Source organism: Elephantulus edwardii, unplaced genomic scaffold (genome assembly GCF_000299155.1).
Source record: "Elephantulus edwardii isolate Elephantulus edwardi_28Jun2011 unplaced genomic scaffold, EleEdw1.0 scaffold00043, whole genome shotgun sequence".
Classification (NCBI taxonomy): Eukaryota; Metazoa; Chordata; class Mammalia; order Macroscelidea; family Macroscelididae; genus Elephantulus; species Elephantulus edwardii.
In genome coordinates, this window is record NW_006399793.1 from 13,545,808 (window position 1) to 13,564,627 (window position 18,820).

At 35.6% G+C, this 18,820-nt stretch overlaps 1 protein-coding gene across 1 annotated transcript in view; it reads left to right on the plus strand.

The window, feature by feature from the left end:
• Positions 1–18,820, plus strand: part of LOC102864430 (ankyrin repeat domain-containing protein 32-like) — a 68,159-nt gene that overhangs the window by 27,790 nt on the left and 21,549 nt on the right. The window contains 3 exon segments of the mRNA XM_006885390.1: positions 678–841; positions 3,180–3,311; positions 3,760–3,925. Of these exon segments, the coding sequence (XP_006885452.1) occupies positions 678–841; positions 3,180–3,311; positions 3,760–3,925 (462 nt within the window).

Here is an 18,820-nt window from a genome sequence, read left to right on the forward strand (position 1 = left end):
AAAATTATTAAAATTAAAAAATTGATATAAAAAATAGCTAAGCTAAAAAAAATATCCCGTAGAGGGCCTCTATGAGTTAATTACTATGTATTTTGCTTAACTAAATAAATTAGCAATCAGAAATCTAAAAAAAAAAACAAATCCAAAATTATTTTCTCTTGGAAAAAATTATTTCTTTTCCTTCCATGGGCATAAATATTCTTTCAGTACATTTCTAGTAATGATTTTTTATTCACAATGTGTATGAGGATGAACACACTCTTTAAACTGTGAAAACCAGTTAAACTAACTAAGCAGCTTTTCCGAGTGCCTTTCTAATTATCAAGGTGCCAATTTGAAGGAATAATGCACTAAACTTTGCCAGATGGATGTTGGTAAGAAGTAAGCATGTTCCATGTAAAGTTTCTTACTTTTAGCTCCTTTTAAAATATATTTGGGAACTCTTACTGATAGTCATATGAGGTGGAAATTTTATATAAACTGGTCCAAGTAGCTGGGATTTCCTAATGTATAGCTATTTAAAGTGTATTCATTTTTCTATTGCAGTGTTTCATTAAGTCAATATGAATGATAACTTCCTTGATATCTTTTGTTAGAAAAATATGTTTGGTAAGATAGGCTAGTTATTTGCTAAAATTACTTTTAGCTATAGTGCCATATTTATTTTTAATTAATAGGGTAACATGGATACCTTTTCTGGTCGATACTTTCATATATTATCAGCTCTTCTTCGCCTGCATCCTCCTTGGAAGTCCCCAGCCATGTCCAGATATTATTTAGAGTTGTTTCAGTGTCCAACTTGCATGAAAGGAGCATGGTGTCTAGTAGAAGTGCTTATAAGGTAAAAAATTTCATGAGAAATGATAAATTTTATCTAGTATAAATTACATATTTTTAGATACTCAAGCAAGACATTTATTTCTTTAAGAAAAAATGTGTGATACATTGGTTAAACTGTTAAATTTTTGGCTTACTGAAAGGTTGGCAGTTCAAACCTAACAGCAACTTTTGGGAGAAAGATGTGGCAGTTTACTTGTGTAAAGATTATAGCATTGGCAGTTAGCTTCTATAAATATTATAAACAGATTTACTCTATACAATATTGTCACTATCAGTTGGATTCTGTGGCTCTGACTATTGTTTTATTCCTTGTTTTTTTTTAAAATGTGTTTGTATATTGCATGTATTAGAAAACTATATTTTTTAAATGGTTGAAATTAGTTATGGTTATCATTTGTTTATTTTAAAATAAATGTTGGATGAATAAATGAATACACATAAATTTGGGTAATATTTTTATAGACTTACTGGGAAGCCAAATTGTATGTTTTCCTGGAAGAAAGATTTTGTAGAAAATAACCAAGTTTTTAGAGAATAATGAATATTATTCCGGAGCTACCTTAGTGTGTGTGTAACAAAAGATAAGTGTGCGTAGTGCAATTAGAGAAATAATATTTCCTATGGAAATAATGAAATATTGATAATCAGAAGCATTAAAGCTGCTGTAAATGTATTAAATACCTTTGTTAGGATTTCTGGGGGATTTTTTTCCTTCATTCACGCATTTAAATATTGTAACTCGTTCACTTGCTCTCATTGCTGTCAAGTCAGAACCAATTCATACCTGACCTTCCAGTGTGTTTTCAAAAGATGTAAATTGCTTACGGGTAGATTTGCCCCATTTTCCCTCAGAGCAACTGGTGGCTTTGAACCACCGATGTTTGGCCAGCTATTACATCCTACTCCCTTAGCTGAAGAACGTAATATTTTCAATTATGTCATCTCTTTCTTGCCCTCTGCACATGCTTTTCTTCTATATAGTTTATGTTGTGGTGTTATTAGGTGCCATCATATTGGCACTGACTCATAACAACCTTTCATGCAACTGAGCAAAACATTGCCTGATCCTGTACTAGCCTTAGAATGTTGATGATATGTGCCATTGAGTTGGAACCAATTTATACCCTGACTCTCCAGCGAGTTGAGGGTGAATTCAAACCATATGCTTTTGGGTTGGCATCAATGCCTTGCCACTCTGCACCAGAGCTTCCTATCCTTGCAACAGTATTTCAAATACTTTAAAAAAAAATTAGCCATCAAAATCTTTGGGAATATTATATATAACCTTATTTTATCTTGTAGATGTTGATATCTCTAGGAATTCTTTCATTTGTTTCTTCTTCTAAATTAACGACCATTTCCACCTTTCTACTATGATTATATTTTGCAACTGAAGACCCTTATTTGTTCTATGCAAGTCTTTCTTTTTAACTACCTACTCAGTTTTAGGAATACATAGTGGTGAAAGAGAAAAACTTTCAGTTAGCTCTTTGGACATAAAGATTAACTTGCTATTTTGATTGTGATATATTTGAAAGAACCAGTCTACTAAACTAGCGTATATTTACTGATGGATCTAGAAATGGCGTTTTTAACTATAAAAGCAACTCCATTCTTCCTTACCTTTTCATCTCTAGCATAGTAGATCATATGATCATCTGACTCAAAAAGCCCCTTGCCAGTCCATCTCCTCTCACCAATACCTAGTATTTCAATATTTATACATTCCATTTCTTCCTTAACAATATCCAATTTTCCTACATTCATGGTTCTCGCATTCCATGTTGCAGTCACTAGTGTCTGCTTACAACTTTTCCTCCTCCTTTGTGTTTCCATACTTGAGGGCTCCACCTCAGTTGCCCTATCTTCTAGTCTTGAGTGTGTTCTGTTGTATGTAGAGTTTTCAAAGGCCTGCTATTTCTAAGGCAAATATTTGCTATAGAAGATTTAAAAAAGTAAATAAAATATTTCGTTTTAAGATCTTTGAAGAAATAACTTTAAATGATCTTAATTTACTATAGTGAAAAAAGAGAATAATCTTGGGTTAGGAGAAGGTTGTAAAGAATATTTTAAATTAAGAGGATATCTGGTCATCTCAACAGTACTTAATGACATTAAACAGCAAAACAGAGTAAAACTACAGACCACTATATTATTGTTAAACATAGGTATTATTAAAAATAAAGACATATCTGTCTTAATATGACAAATACTTGAATGGCTTCATTATTAAAGACGTAAATGCATTGTTAATGTAATATTTTCAAGAAGTAGTTTGCTTACCGGTGACTCAGTGAATTGCTTATATAATTATAGATTGTTCGTTTCATATTCTTCAGGTCTTGCCTTTTCAATGAAAATTTTTGTCACCGAATTTCAGGAAATAGTATTGGCTCTAAAGTGCTCCATCTGACACTGCTTAAATTTTTCCTTAATTTAGTTGAAAGTGAAGTAAGACATCTGAGTCAAAAGTAAGTTTTGGTTATTGTAATCACATTTTTTTTACTATTTCCATTCATGTACATCATTTTTCTAATCACATACAGACATCTAAAATATTTCGTTTTTTATTTTAAAGTAGGTGTTTCTTTAGAAACATTCCCAGACACAGAAGTTTTTAATGTTTACTTAAAAAACTCACTAGGTTTTAATACTGCTTTTATAATACCCACAGTAAGTTTTACTTAATGTTCTCAAACTTTTAGATAGATTCTTGTGTGTATGATGTTACTGATTTTATTGAACTGAGAGAAATATTTTCATATTTTATCCTTATATCTTATTCTAGTCTTTTTATGTTAGGACTTCCATATTAAAAAAATTACTAATATTTTTTATTTCACAAAAAATTAGCATAGTTCTAGTAAATACAACAATCAAATTTATGTAAAGATTTGTATTTGTTCATGTTCGAATTAGGTTGTATGACTGGTCAGAATCTCAGAGTCTGAAGATTACAGGAAAGGCAGTTACTCTTGAAGTCTTCTGGTCAGGAAGTGAGACCTCTGCACTTTTGACAAAACCAGTAAATAAGCTTCTGGAATGGACTATACATTCTCACAAGGAAAAGTATAAATCAAATGATGTAAGTAAATTAATTTACGAATGGGTAATGACCTATAAAAAAAGTAATTTACATTATTCATTTTTTTTATTTTATGAGTTATTTGAAGAAAGTGGAAGCATATCTAAATATATTTTTTCTGTAAACTTTTTTTATTTTAATGCTTATGGAGGTCAATACCTTTATCTTTTTACCTTTGTATGTAGTAGATATTTACTTAATTTTTAGTGAAGAACAGCAAAGCAATATATAGTGAATTACTGTTGTAGATTTTCCCCAAAATTTATAAAGATTCCATGATAAAAGAACTTGAGGGGCAGCCCTTAAGGGTTTTTTTGTGTCCTACTAAAACTGACATGTGCCTGATTCCCATGGTATTTTCAATTGTTTATATGCATATGAAAGTTGGACAGTTAATAAGGACGACAGAAGAAAAAGCAATGATTTTGAACTATGGTGTTAGTAAATAATATTGAATATAATGTAAACTGCAAAAGGGACAAAACTCCTTAGAAGAAGTATAACCAGAGTGCTGTTTAACAGCAAGGATGATTAAGCTTTGTCTCACTTACTTTGGACTTATTTCCAAGGAGGAATATTGCTTAGAGAGAGGTATCATGCTGGGGGAAAGTTGAGGGGTCAATGAAAGAGAGGAAGACCATCCATGAGATGGATTGATATAGTGACTGTCACTATGGGCTTGAGTATGAGAGAGATCATGTAGGCGGCACAAGATAAGACGGGGTTCAGATCTGTTCTTCATAGGGCCACTATGATTATAGTTGACGTGGTGATGCCATTAAATAGCAACTAAAAAGAAACCTTTTGAAAAAAAAAAACCAAACACTACTTTTTTGGTTATTAAAAGATATTTTCTAAAATTATTTTTCATAAATCTATTTGTTCAATTTCTGACATAGTTTTACAAAGAGTAGTTGACAAAATTAAATATAATAAAAGCACATATAACATACATGCACATACTGGATGCATAAAAAATATTGTGGGCTGTATACCCTGAAATAATGTTGAAGTACCAACCCCAATTATATATGAATGTGACCATATTTGGAAATAGGTGTTTGCAGAAGTAATTAGGTAGAGTAAATGTGAGATCATGATAGATTAGTATCCATCTTAATCTGTAGTCTTCAATATGGATTGAAGTTTAACATCAAAAAGATGAAGATTCTCACCACGAGACCAATTGGCAGGGCCATAATGGACAGAGAAAAGATTGCGGTTGTTAACAATTTTCAGCTTTCTCAGTTCCACAATTAACACTCTTGGCACCAGCAGTCAGGAAATCAAAACATGAATTGCCCTGGGGAAGTCTGCTTTCAGGGACCCTCTCCAGAGTGTTGAGGAGCAAAGAAGGTAACTGTCTTGTTTTTAAGTCACTCAGTTTGTGATGATTTACTGTGTCAGTGATCTACATTTTGGTACCAGAAATGGTTTGCTGCTATAACAAATACAAGAAAATGTGAAAATGGCTTTAGGATTGGATAGATGTTAGAAGAATTTTGAGGCATATGATTAAAAAAACCTAGATTTCCTTAAAGATACTTGGCATAAATATAGTTGTTGTGTACCCGATCCACAGCTGACCCTCCAGTGGGTTTTTAGAGGCAGCTAACACACAGGAGGAGATTGCCTGTCTTTTTCTACTAGAGGAGCAACTGGTAGATTCGAACTCTGTGCCTTTGGGATTGCAGTACAGTTTCTTACTACTAGGCCACCAGAGCTCCCTATAAATACTGTTGTTGTTGTTGTTGTAAGATGCCATCAAGTCACCATAGCGACCCTATGAACAAAAGATTTGAACCCTCTGCTTTTATTCTCTGCCATCCTCACACTTCCTGACACACAAGAGCCCATCGTAGCAGTCACTGTGTCAGTCCATCTGATTGAGGGTCTTCCTCTCCTTCACTGACCCTCCACTCTTCCCAGCATCTTGTCCTTCTCCAAGGAATAGCACCCATAGTAGAACATACCCAAAGTATGTGAGGCAAAGCCTGATTATTTTTTCCTCCAAAGAGTTAGAGGTAATTCTGGTGAAGACTCAGAAATGAGTCAGGAGAGCTGTAAAGAAAATTTCCATTGTCTCAGAAGATGTATATACTGTCATAAAGAATATGGTGATTTTGGTCTCAGAAGTAAGGATCTTACTGGAAACCAGAGAAAACATCATTCTTTTTTATATGAGATATTAGAAACTAAAGTGATTCTACTTATAAAGTGACACACATGACTGAATTGAATTCTTCTGAAGGATGGAAAATAGAATCTGCAAATTATAAACTTAGATATTTAGGTGAGTATTCTAAGCAAGATTCTAAGCAAGATGTAGAAGGTATACCTTTATTTATCCTTGCTGGAAAATCAGGAAAAAAAATTAGAAGCAAAAAGAAACTTTTTTTTTTTAAGCGATTTTTTTTTTTGGTGAGCATTCTGAGCAAGATACAGAAGGTATGCCTTTATCCTTACTGTAAAATTGTGGAAAATTAGAAGCAAAAAAGAAACTAACACTTTGAAATTTATAATATTTGAAGCCTATCTACATAGGGAACCTTGCTTGTGCAGTCTATAGGGAGTTGCACTGCCATCCCACAGGTAATGCCTCTGTCGAAGTTCAAATCCTCTAGACAGTCTACTGCTATGTGATGTACAACCTCCAAAAATCTGCTGGAGGTTTGACTATGATTCGATTCAAACTCTATGGCAATGAATTTGAGTTTGGGTGATTTTTTTTTTTAAATAGGGTCACTTGTTATTGTTATTGTTAATGTTAGGTGCCATCTAATTGAGTACAACCCATAACAACCCTATGAACAGTCCACCTGCTTGACCCTCTACCTCTCTGAGCGTCCTGTCCCTCTTCAAGGAATAGCCTGAATTATGTGAGTTGAAGCTTTATCATCCTTGCCTCCAGAGAGCACTCTGGCTGTACTTTCTCCAAGACATACTTATTTGTTCAAAAGGCCATAGGATTCTCTTCAGCAGCACAGCTCAATGGTATCAATTCTTCTGTCATCCTTGTCCATCTCTCAGATGCATAGAAAATGATCAGAACTACCATGGCCTGAATCAGATGCACCTCAAATTGACATCATTTCTTCTCAATAATTTAGAGAGGTCCCTAACTACGGATTTCCCAGTGCAATAAGTCTCCTGATTTCCTAACTGTAGATACCAAGGTTGTTAATTATGGACCCAAGTTAAGATGAAGTTGTTGATAGTTTCAATCTTTTCTATCATGATGTTGCCTAGAACGCTAGTGGTAAGAATTTTTGTTTTCTTGGCATTGAGATGCAATCCATATTGAAAGCTGGAATGGAATTTACTCAGTGGCACCTAACAAGAATAATAGCAGCCTCCAGAACTGCGAGGGATACATTTTGCTGTTTTAAGCTACTCAGTTTATAATAATCTTTTCTATCACCCTTAAGATATTAAAACCTTTCAACTTTGTGAAATTATTCTTGAAAAGTACTGTGTACTTTTTTTTTGGTGGTGGTGGTGGTGGTGGTTTTTGTTGTGTTCCATCAAGTTGGAACCAACCCATTGCTAACTTTTCAGTGCGTTTTCAGAGGCAGTTAATCACATGGGAGGAAATTACCCGTCCTTTTCCATGGATCAGCTGGTGGATTTGAACTGCATGCCTTTGGAATTCCAGCACAGCTTCCTGCGATTAGATCACAAGAGTGTATTATTTTTTTTAATTCTTTACTTTTCTTGAATATTTGAATTTTTTTCTCTTTTTTCCCTAATTTTTGTTGTTTTTAGGTGCCATCAATTTCATTCTAATGATGACCCTTTGTACAACAGAACGAAGCATTACTCATATGCCATCTTCACATTCCTTGCTATACTTGAGCCCATTGTTTCCAATGTGTCAGTTCATCTCATTGAGTCTTCCTCTTTCTCCACGTTGTCCTCTTCCAGGGAGTAGTGCCTCCAATAGTATACCCAAAGTACACAAAATAAATCCCCTATTCTATAAAGCGTTTTGGAGAATTTGTTTGTTCATCAGAAAATATTCTTTGCCAGCACCACAATTCAAAGGGTTTGGGTTTGTTTTTGTTGTAGATTTGGTTTTGTTTGTTTTGGTTTGTTTTGTTTTTTTGGTTTTTTTTTGGTTCCCGCCGCCCGTGTTGCATGTAAATTTATTGTATAGCTTTTCTCAGCATATAAGAGAATTGAAAAATACCATGACTTAAGGTTGGGAGAGGGGAGGGGGAAAAAAAAATACCATGACTTGAGTCAAGCATACCTTAGTTTTCTAAGTGACATCTTTGCATTTTAACATTTAAAAAAAAAAGTCTTTGCAGCAGATTTGCTTATATGGTGTAGTGTTTGATTTCTTGACTATTGTTTCCATAGCATTGATTATGCATCCAAGTAAAATGCTATCCTTAACAACTTCACTCTTTTATCATAATGTTGCTTGCTTATTGGTTCAGTTGTGAAGGTTTTTGTTTTCTTTGAATTATGATGTAGCCCATATTGAAAGCTATAGTCATTGATCTTCAGTAAATGGTTCAAGTCATCTTCAGTTTCAGCAAAGAAGGTTATATCATATCACATGTTCTTAATTAGCCTTCATCCAAATCTGATGTCATGTTCTTCTGAATGCTGTATTGCCTAGCAGCATACAGATTGAGAGTGTATATTGAGAGAATAAAAACCTGAGGTATACTTTTTTCCTATTTTTAACGATGCAGAATTCACTTGTTCTGTGAGAATTACTGCCTCTCAGTGTTTATATAGGTTCTTCATGAACACAATTAAGTGTTCTCAAATACACATCCTTCATAATAGTGTTCATAATTTATTGTGATTAGCACAAGCCCTTGCAGAATCAGTAAAACAAGATAAAAATCTTGTATTTTTTAAGCAAAGATCAATGCCACATGATCAGTAATATTCTTCATTCCAGGTCCTCTTCTGAATGTGGTTTGAATTTCTGGCATTTCTCTGACAAAGTCCTAATTCAAAACCATTTTTAATTACCTTCAACAAAATTTTACCTGTGTGTGATATTAATGATCCCATTTTATAATTTCCCTATTCTGTTGAATCTTTCTTTAGATCAGACTTGTATGTGCAACAGTTGGTTAGTCAGGTATCTGTCCTCTAAATTTTTTGCCAGAGGTAAGAAAACACCTCCAGTGAAACATCTGTTGAAACATCTGAATTGATATTCTAATTGTTTCTTCCTGTTTTTATAATATATTCTGCTACTATTAGTAGCATACCAGTTATAAGAAGTCTTGAGTCAACGAAATCCCAGATGCTTAATCTGCTCTATCAATCTATGATTTCTAACATTGACAGCTCCTCTTTAGTTCAGTTCCGTTCCTCTCTGTCTCTAAGGTTTGGTGATTAACTAGAACGTCCCCTAGAGACTCAGCCCTGTCAGGAGAATGACTCACTAGACTGTAGTTATGCAGGCTGGTTTTGCAGAAACTGATGAGCAGTGGGCCAAGCTGAATGCACCTAGATCTTAGTCCACAGTATACAGTTTTTCAGTCAAGACAACTTCTCATCCTCCAGCAAGCTTAGGCTGTCAGTATGTCATACTGGTGCCTCTGTGTTGGTGTCTTCACTCACACTCACTGTATGGAAACAATCTCTTACATTGGCCGCACTGCTGTTGATGATTTGCAAGACTGTAGTTAAGGTAGCTGGAGATCATGTTTCCAGCAGGGGCTAACACAGTGTATGGAAAAGTAAACTTTTGAATTCACTGACATCACTCTTGTCTCATCCTTACCCCTTCTTTCCCCCTATTTCCCCTTCAGTGCAGCTTGGACTCTTTCTTTACAGTGAGTTTTTGATCATATGCTGCTTCATGGAATGATTTGATGTCTACAGATTGCCTTTGGTACAGAGACTATAGTCTTTCTGTATTTTGTAATTCCTGTACTATTCACTGTTTTGTTCATAAAATCAGTGTAGCAGTTTGGAGATTTAAAGTCTTCTTTTCTTTCAAATTGAGAAATTCTAAATGTGTTTATCAATTTTTATTGATAGACTGCCAGTCTTTATACGATTGATTATAGTATTCTGCTTGTCTTCCTGAACTGTCCTTTGAAATCTTCAGTTCAAGTTTTTTCACTTCATCATTTCTTTGCTTTAATTTAGCTACTCTACATTTAATAACAAGATTCCGTTTCTGCTGTCATCCATGTTAGTCTTTTTTTTCCTTGTTTTTTTAATAACTTTTTTCTTCATGTTTGATGTTTTTGATGTCATCCTATAGATCATCTATGTTTTTGTCTTTAGTGTTCAGTTATCAGACCTCTTCTTGAGATGGTCTGTGAATTCAAGTGGGGTACACTCAAGGTTGTACCTTTGTTCATGTGGACTTGTTTTTCGGTTTTTTTCAGCTTCAACTTTAAATTGTGTGCAATTGATAGTCTCTAGTTCACCCTGGCCTTCTGCTGATATTGAGCTTCTCCATCATCTCTTCACACAGATGTAGCTAATTTGTTTCCTGTGTCTTCCATCTCACAAGGTCCACATGTATAGTTGCCATTCATGTTTTGATAAAAGGCAAAGATTAGGTCATTTGTTTTGCAGATTTCTATAATGCAATCTCCATTATCATTTCTGTCACCATGATCATGTTTTCCATCTACTGCTATTTCTTTGTTTTCAGATTTCATGTTCCAGTCACCAGTAAAGGAGGTGTGAGGATGTGACAGCACAGGACAGGGTTCAGATCTGTTGTTCATAGCATAGCTGTGGGTTGTACAAGACTCAAAGGGACTGAACAGCATTTACATATATGGATATTATTCTGTCGCAGCAGTGGTAGTTTTTAGACATGTTTTCATTAAAGCGGAATGCTATAAAATGAGTATGTACAACATTGGCATGACAGAACTGGATCTTAGTTAACTTTACTAAAGGGAACTATCTCCATCAATAATATCCACAATTTAGACCAATTCCCACAAGGTCAGACATGGTCTCCCATGCTCCTCCACCTCCTTTTACTGTACTAACCCCAATCTTTCTTCTCTCTTGGGTCTGATATCTGTTGCAGTGACCACACAGACCTCACAGACCCATATTCACTGTTATGAGATTTATTACAGAAGTTAACCAGCTGCAAGGGTGGCAACCAGATGTATGCAATTCCTCTGTCTAAAACAGCTTCCCAAGTGTGCTTGCAGGCTCTCTGACCTACTTCTTCACATCTTAGGTCAGTGTTAGAATGTCTCCATAATCCTACCAATTATGGGTTCTTTCCTCAGTCCACCAACAAGCTTGGGTGATGGCCCCTGGCTCTTGCTTTGTAGAGCAGCAATTCCAAGTCAGCTCTTTCATGTTGGTCTCTCATCTGCCTAAGCAACTGCTGCTCTCATGTAGATCCCTGACTGTTTAGCACATGAATCTCTAGCCTGGAAGGATGCATGTCCTGCACTCCCAACTTTCTCTTCCTTACTAATCATAAGACTCCTCTTTGCTCTTAAATATGCTTAGTTGATAGGATCTAATTTGATGGGCTGGGGAAACTGGCCAATCCCTTAAATATTATTTGATGCATACCCTATTTTCCCATTTGTGTGGTGAAAACCAAAGTACATGACTAGGAAAACCATTTAAAATAATTAATAAACCCTTAACACCACAAATGCAATACCATTCCATTCCATTCAATTTGTCATTCCTATCATAGGAAGCTATAAGATAATCACCTTCAGCATATTTAATACTCAACCTTTTCAGCTTACTGTTGCCTAGGAAATCTATCTCCAGGTGTTTCTAGTTCATTTTTGAAACTTCCAGTTTCCTGGAGCATTCCATGTTGGTATTCTTAATGAATATTGTAACTGGTCTTATTTTGAGTTGTGTAACATTAGCAAATTATGATCTTAAAAGTTTTATTCCATATATATCATAAAAGTCACCTCTACTTTAAGGACATTTATTATTACTACTCTGATGAAGAGATATTTTTAAAATTGTGTTGTAAAATTTCTAAATAGTTGAGTTTGTGTTGTTAATAGGGATTGCTCTTTTTGACTGGGCTTTTGTTCTTTTTCTGATTGTGAATACTATTTAAAAATGTACCACATATGATTTTTCCTTTCTGGGAATTTATCATGACTATATAAAATTGGGAGCTCTGGTGGCTTAGTTGGAGTTACACTGCCAACCCAAAGGCACATAGTTCAAATCCTCAGCTGCTCCACAGGAGAAAGATTGGCAGTCTCCTCCTGTGTAATTGACTGTCTTGAAAACATGCTGAATGGTCATCTCTGGGACAGTTCTGACTCGATGGTACAGGACATACAAAACGAGTGGTCAAAATATGTTTCCCATATTTCTGTCATTTGTTAGTGTAGTGCAAGCATAAAAGTATTGTAATTTACTTTGCTGCATCTACTTGACAGATTTGTTTTGCTTCTTTTATATAGTAATGTATATTATTGGTATAACTGACAAAATAGCTTACTTATTAGTCGTAATTCTATAGCTGCTGATAGCACAGTAATACAGTAATATCTTCTGGAGGGATACTAGGCTTAGCAGTTAAGATTGAAAGCTCTTTGGCATCGAACTTCTGTAATGTCTATCTTGAGGAATATCTTTATGTAGTTTCTCTTGGAATATTTCCTTGATCCATTTTGTGCCCTTTACTTTTAAATTGTAGCTGAACTGATGTATACCAGCTCTTCTGATTTTCACCTTTTATGTATTTTCCTTTCTCTCATAGAGTTTCTAGATAGTATCTCTAGTCTGTTTTGCCAGGTTACTCACTTTTCAGCTGTGTCTAATCTACTGTTAAACATGACCATTGAATTTCATTATTTTCTGCAGTTCTAATCTTCTCCACTTTCCCAACCCCCTGACTGTTGTGACATGTCCACTTCCCTACTAAATTTTCTATTTTCTTTTGTCTTTGAGTATGTCAGTAATTATTTTATAGTTAATGTCTCATTATTTTATATCTGAAGTCTTTGTGGATCTGTTTGTTTCCTTCTCATATTTTTTTTTGTCTTGCAAACTGTTTATCATTTGCTATATTATTTACTAGGTAGCATTTGCTATAATAGTATGAAGTCATTTGGAAAGATCAGCATATATTTCTCCAGAGAGACTTTCCATTTGACTGTGACTGGAGTGTGCTACCCAATGAAGGGAAATTTTAATATAATATTTACATTTTTTAGTTCCTGCGGAGTCCAAGTGAAATTGAAGGGTTCTAAATGCATGCATTTTTGTTTCTAATTTCACCTTTGCACTGAGATGAAGTCATTCATTGTTCCAGCTTGATAGCAGTTAAGTCCCAGACTGTGACTTTTATTCTCCTTCTCACCTCAGTTCCCAAAACCTCGATTCCATATTCCTCTTCTTTCTGTGGCACCAGCAGATGTCCTCAAGACAAACTCTTGTTTACTTACCTTTCACTTTCTTCTATACTTTGGCTTAGCAATTGTATCTTTGTCTGCCTTTTCAGAAACATATTGCATGTTATATGTAGTGCTTTTAGGCTTCTTCTTTAAAGGGAGTTATCTGAATTTTCTAAGCCTTCAGTATGAGAAACCCAAGAATTTTTAAATTTTAAAAATTCTGCTTAGAGAAAATAGCTGACACATGCTTTAAAAAAGTTATTTTCGGCCTTTTAATTTTTTTTAAAGCCATTTAAAAGGATAGACTGTTCTGAGTTTAGCCAGATTTCTTTTTTTATTAATCCTATTAGTGATAGGGAGCTCTGAAGGCATAGTCTGTAAGGAGTTGCTCCATTTACCCAAAGGCAATACTCCTCTGGCAGTTCTAATCCACTAGCATTTCCACAGGGTAAAGATGGGCAATTATAGCCTAGGGAAACCCAGCTATGAGTCAGTTCTAGCTCGGTAGCAATGAGTTTGAGGTTTTCATTTATGTAATAATATGTGAGAGTAACATGAGCCTGCCTAGTTCAAAAAGAAGTGTATTGTTGAAATGTATTAAAAATGAAAGTATGTTGTTGTTAAGTACTGTCGAGCTGTAGACAACTCATAGCAACCCTACAAATGAAAGACCTGAACATTTGTATAACTTTCATTGTTTCTCCATGTTCATAGTTTCCAGGGGCAAACTATTTCGGAATTGGATGCGACTCCTGCTTGTTTTAATCAGAAAGGTCCACCAAACACGGTCCACTATAGGTAACCATTATCACATTTGACACATCAGTGTCACAGTGTTTAGCATTACAGCAACCACAGTTACCTATGCACAGCAAATGGACAGACCAGTGCTACACAACTTAGAAGAATGTTTGACCAAAAACAGTTAAAACTAGGCCTGAGGGCCACAGATTAAAATCAGTCACCTTTGGCTTGGTATCATCTTTGTATCCACTAGGCCAACAGAGCTCTCTCTATGATTCACAGCAGTTCAGTGGACAACAGATCTAACCCTTGCCATATATTACACCATCCCCACAATCCAAAACACACTTGAGCCCATTGCTACAAATCAGTTCACATGCATTGACAAGTAAACATTCCATCCGAATCCTCACCTGTACCAGCAGACAAACCTCTGTAGAATCCGGTTGCGGCAGGCGACTTCCAACCTGGGTTCCAGCCCCAGCCCCAGCCCCATACTACTGACGAAATGCATTTTAAAAATAGGAGGCCAAATCAGCTATCTCACACCAATTATTGAGGCAACATTCTACCCTAATCCTCACCAGACCCAGCAAACAAATTTCTGTAGAATGAGGATGCTGCAGACAACTTCCAAACTGGATTTTAGCCCCATACTGTTGACCAAAGGTGTTTTTAAATAGGATAAATATAGTCTTTTTTAACTAAAACTCATAGCCACATTGAATATTAGCAGGAGGCTATTGACTTCCTGTAAATAGATTCATAAAGGATAGAAAATACTTTTTGTCGTTGTTATGAGACTGTTTTATCCATTTGATTATGTAAATGAAATAGCTTATTTATAACTAAAAGCAGTAATAAAGCATACTTTTTTACAATTTTATTTAATTGTCAAGGACTGCCACAGATTAGATATTATTCAGAAAATGGTGATGTTAATAGTAACATTTATTCATGTTTACCTTTAATATTTTTGTTCACATTTATAAATAAAAGCATTGTATTTGTGAAATAGTCTGTAATAAATTATTCCATCAGTTATGAGAACTGGCTTTAAACTTTACAAATTAATATAGTGTCTAAAATTTATATTACTTAAGTTGAAATAAACTGGTCGGTGTTTTTTTTTTAATTATATTACTTACCTTTTAGAATTCATTCTTGTACTTAATTAAATCTTTTTTGGCAGTTTTCAATTTCAAGAATTCCATGCATGTTCACAGACATCATTTTCCTTACTGTAAAGCATTTGTTTCTTGATTTGCTGAGTTGAAGCATTCAATTTAAGTCATTAGCTAAACAGAAGTCCTCAGTTTATGCTAATATTGTTTTGTCATAATGTCAATCAACAAGTATCGCGGAGTGACAAAATTACAGTGAGTTTCATTGTCATTAATCTGAAAAAGCTTTGGGTTTTCCTGGCAAAGAGCAGAGGTGAGCTGTGTCAAGGTTACAGAGGAGGTGCAAATGTTCAAGCTTGGTGATTAATCACACTTTGAGTTAGAGATCCTAAATGATATAAAAGGATAACTGTACAATTACAGAGAGACATGGAAGCTCATTTATGTTTAAAGAAAAATTGAGCCAAAAGAGTTTAAGTAACTTCATCTTGCTTTGGATCCACAATAACACCCTTGGTACTAGCAGTTAGGAAATAAGGAGATGTTTTGCACTGGGAAAATCTGCAGATATGGACCTTTCCAAATTATTGAGGAGTATCGATTTCAGTTTGAGGACTAAGGTGCATCTGATTCAGGCCAAGTTCTTTCTGATTACTTGCTATGCACCTGAGAGCTAGACAGTGAATAAGAATGACAGGAAAAGAAAATTGATGCCTTTGAGCTGTGGTGTTTGGGAAGAGCACGGAACATTCTGTGGACAGCAAAGAAAATAAACAAATACGTCTTGGAAAGGGCAGCCAGAGTGCTCTTTTGAGGCAAAAATGATGAGGCTTTGCCTCCCATACTTTGGACATGTTGCTAAGAGATGCCATTCTTTGGAGTAAGACTTGAACCTGGGAAGGAGGGGTGGAGGGTTGGCAAAGAAGATGATGACCCTCAACCAGGTGGATTGACATGGTGAGGTCTGCAGTGTGCTCACTTCAGGAAGTATGAGGATGGTGTATGATAGAACAGGGTTCAGATTTTTTTGTTCATAGGTCACTGTGAGTTGTACTCGACTGCACAGCACCCAACAACAGCAACATTAAAGGTGTTGTAGTTTGTTAAGACAAAGCCATTACTAGAGCCCAGGTCTCCACTATAACATGCATTCTTATATTTCAAATGCCATTATTTAAAATAAGAAAGAGGCAGAATATGTGCATTTTGTTTGCATCTTTCCTGTGCAAGTGTACCTCAAAGATACTATAGATTTGGCACCAGACCACTGCAATAAAGCAAGTCACATGAATTTTACTTATTTTTTTACTTTTCAGTGCCTATAAAAGTTACGTTTACACTATAGTCTATTAAGTGTGTAATTATGAAAAACTTTTGAGATGCTGCAATAATTGCCAAAATGTGACCGAGAGACACTACAGGAGCAAGTGCTGTTAGAAAAATAGTACCAGTAGGTGTACATGACAAAAGGTTGTCACAGCTCTTCCATTTTTGAAAGATGGAGTAGCTGCAAAATTCAGTAATGCAGAGGGCAATAAAAGGAAGTGTACCTGTAGGAGTACTAGAGCAGTTAGCATCTGTTGCAATGCAGTATTGTGGAACATCTCCGATCTGTGAGGCAGAAGACCATGATTCTCAAGTATTATATTTTAGACATCCTTCAGGTTTCGGAAGATCACAAAATTTATAAACTGAAAGTTATGTGTATTAACAGATAATAGAACTATATTGACCAATGTCTATTAATAGACCAATGTCTATTAGGAAAGAGTTTTAATAAGAAGGAGCTGTATGATATATAGGAAACCCAGTGGCACAGTGATTAAAAATAGCTGCTAACTAAAAGGTTCTAACCTCCTAACCACTATATGGATGAAAGATGTGGCATTCTGCTTATCTAAAGATTTACAGTCTGAGAAACTTTTGGATCACTATTTTCTGTCCTGTAGAGTCCCAGTAAGAAACTTTTGCATTCCAGTCACCCATTATTATTATTATGCATCTTGATTGCATGATCGATCAGCCTCTGACTGTAAAAGCTGGTAGAAATCTTCTAATTTCCTCTTCTTTGGCTCTGGTTGTTGGTGCATATATCTGAGTGATAGTGCTTTGACTGGACTTCCTTGTATGCGTATGGATATTATCCTGTCACTTACAATATTGTATTTCAAGACATATCTAGAAATGACTTTTTTAACTATAAAAGCAACCCCATTTTTCCTCACCTTTTCATCTCCAGAGTAATAAATCATATGATTGTCCGGCTCAAAATGCCCCATTCAGGTCCATCTTATCTCCACAATACCTAGTATGCCAATATTTATGTGTTCAATTTCTTTCTCAACAATATCCAATTTTCCTACATTCATAGTTCTCACACTCCATGTTCTAATCACCGGTGTCTGCTTACAACTATTCTTTCTTTGTATTTCCGTAATTGAAAATGCGTCTGATACAGGCCATGGTCTTTGCAATCACTTGTTATGCATCAGAGAGTTGGACAATGACTAGGGAGGATAGAAAGAGAATTGATGCCTTGAGCTGTGGTGTTGGAGAAGAGTATTGAAAATACCATGGATGCTAAAAAAACAAACAGGTTCATCCTGAAGATGTTAAAACCATGCTGAACCTTTGAGGCAAAGATTCTGAAGCTTCATCTGACATACTTTGGACATGTTGCAAGGAGGGATCAGTCCTTAGAGAAGTACATCATGTTTGGGAGGGTGGAGGGACAGTAAAGGAGAGGAAAACCCTCTATGAGGTGGATTGGTTCAGTGCCTGGGGTAATGGGGATTTAGGGCTGTTGTGCATAGGGTCGCTATGAGTTGCAGGCTATTCGATGACACGTAACAACAACGACAGAGCCCCAGTGACTCAAGAAGCATATGATATATATGTAAATCATATTTGTCTCTTATTTCTCAAACTGAAGGTATTTATGTTCTCTTCTCACTATTTTAACAAATATTTCACTTATCCAAAGAAGATTTTACTCCTTTTATGATTTAGTTGCCATTTTTTTATTAATACCTTCTAAATACCTTATTACCTTCTAATTAATACCTTCTAAATAATTTTCTTAATAACCTAAACCTTAGCTAGTAACAGTCCAGAGACTCTTGATACCAGCAGCCAGGAAATCAAAAGGTAAATTGCACTGGGGAAATCTGCTGTCAGGGACCTCTTCAAAGTACTGAAGAGCAACCCTGTCAGTCTGGAGATTAAAGAGACTGAGACTGGTTTTTGCAGTTACTTGCTATGCACCAGGAAGATGGACAGTGACTAGGGATAATAGGAGAATTGATGCCTTTGAGCTGTGGGCCTGGAGAAGAGTACTGAATATACCATCGACTGTGAGGAGAACAGTTTCAACCTTGAGAGGGTGAAACCTGGCTGCTCCGTGGAGGCAAGGATTCTGAAGCTCTGTCTGACATACTTTGGACATGTTGCAAGGAGTCCTTGTAGAGGGACACCACGCTTGTGAGGGTGGAGGGACCGCACAGGAGAGGAAGACCCTGGATAAGATTCAGTGACTCAGTGAATTGGGGTTAATGAGGCATAAGGTGTGTCAGACAATATAATTAGGATAGAGCAGAGTTCAGAGCTATTGTATATATGGTCACTATGAGTCGTTAGAGACTCGACAGCACATAACAACAACAAATCCATTTTCTTTTTTT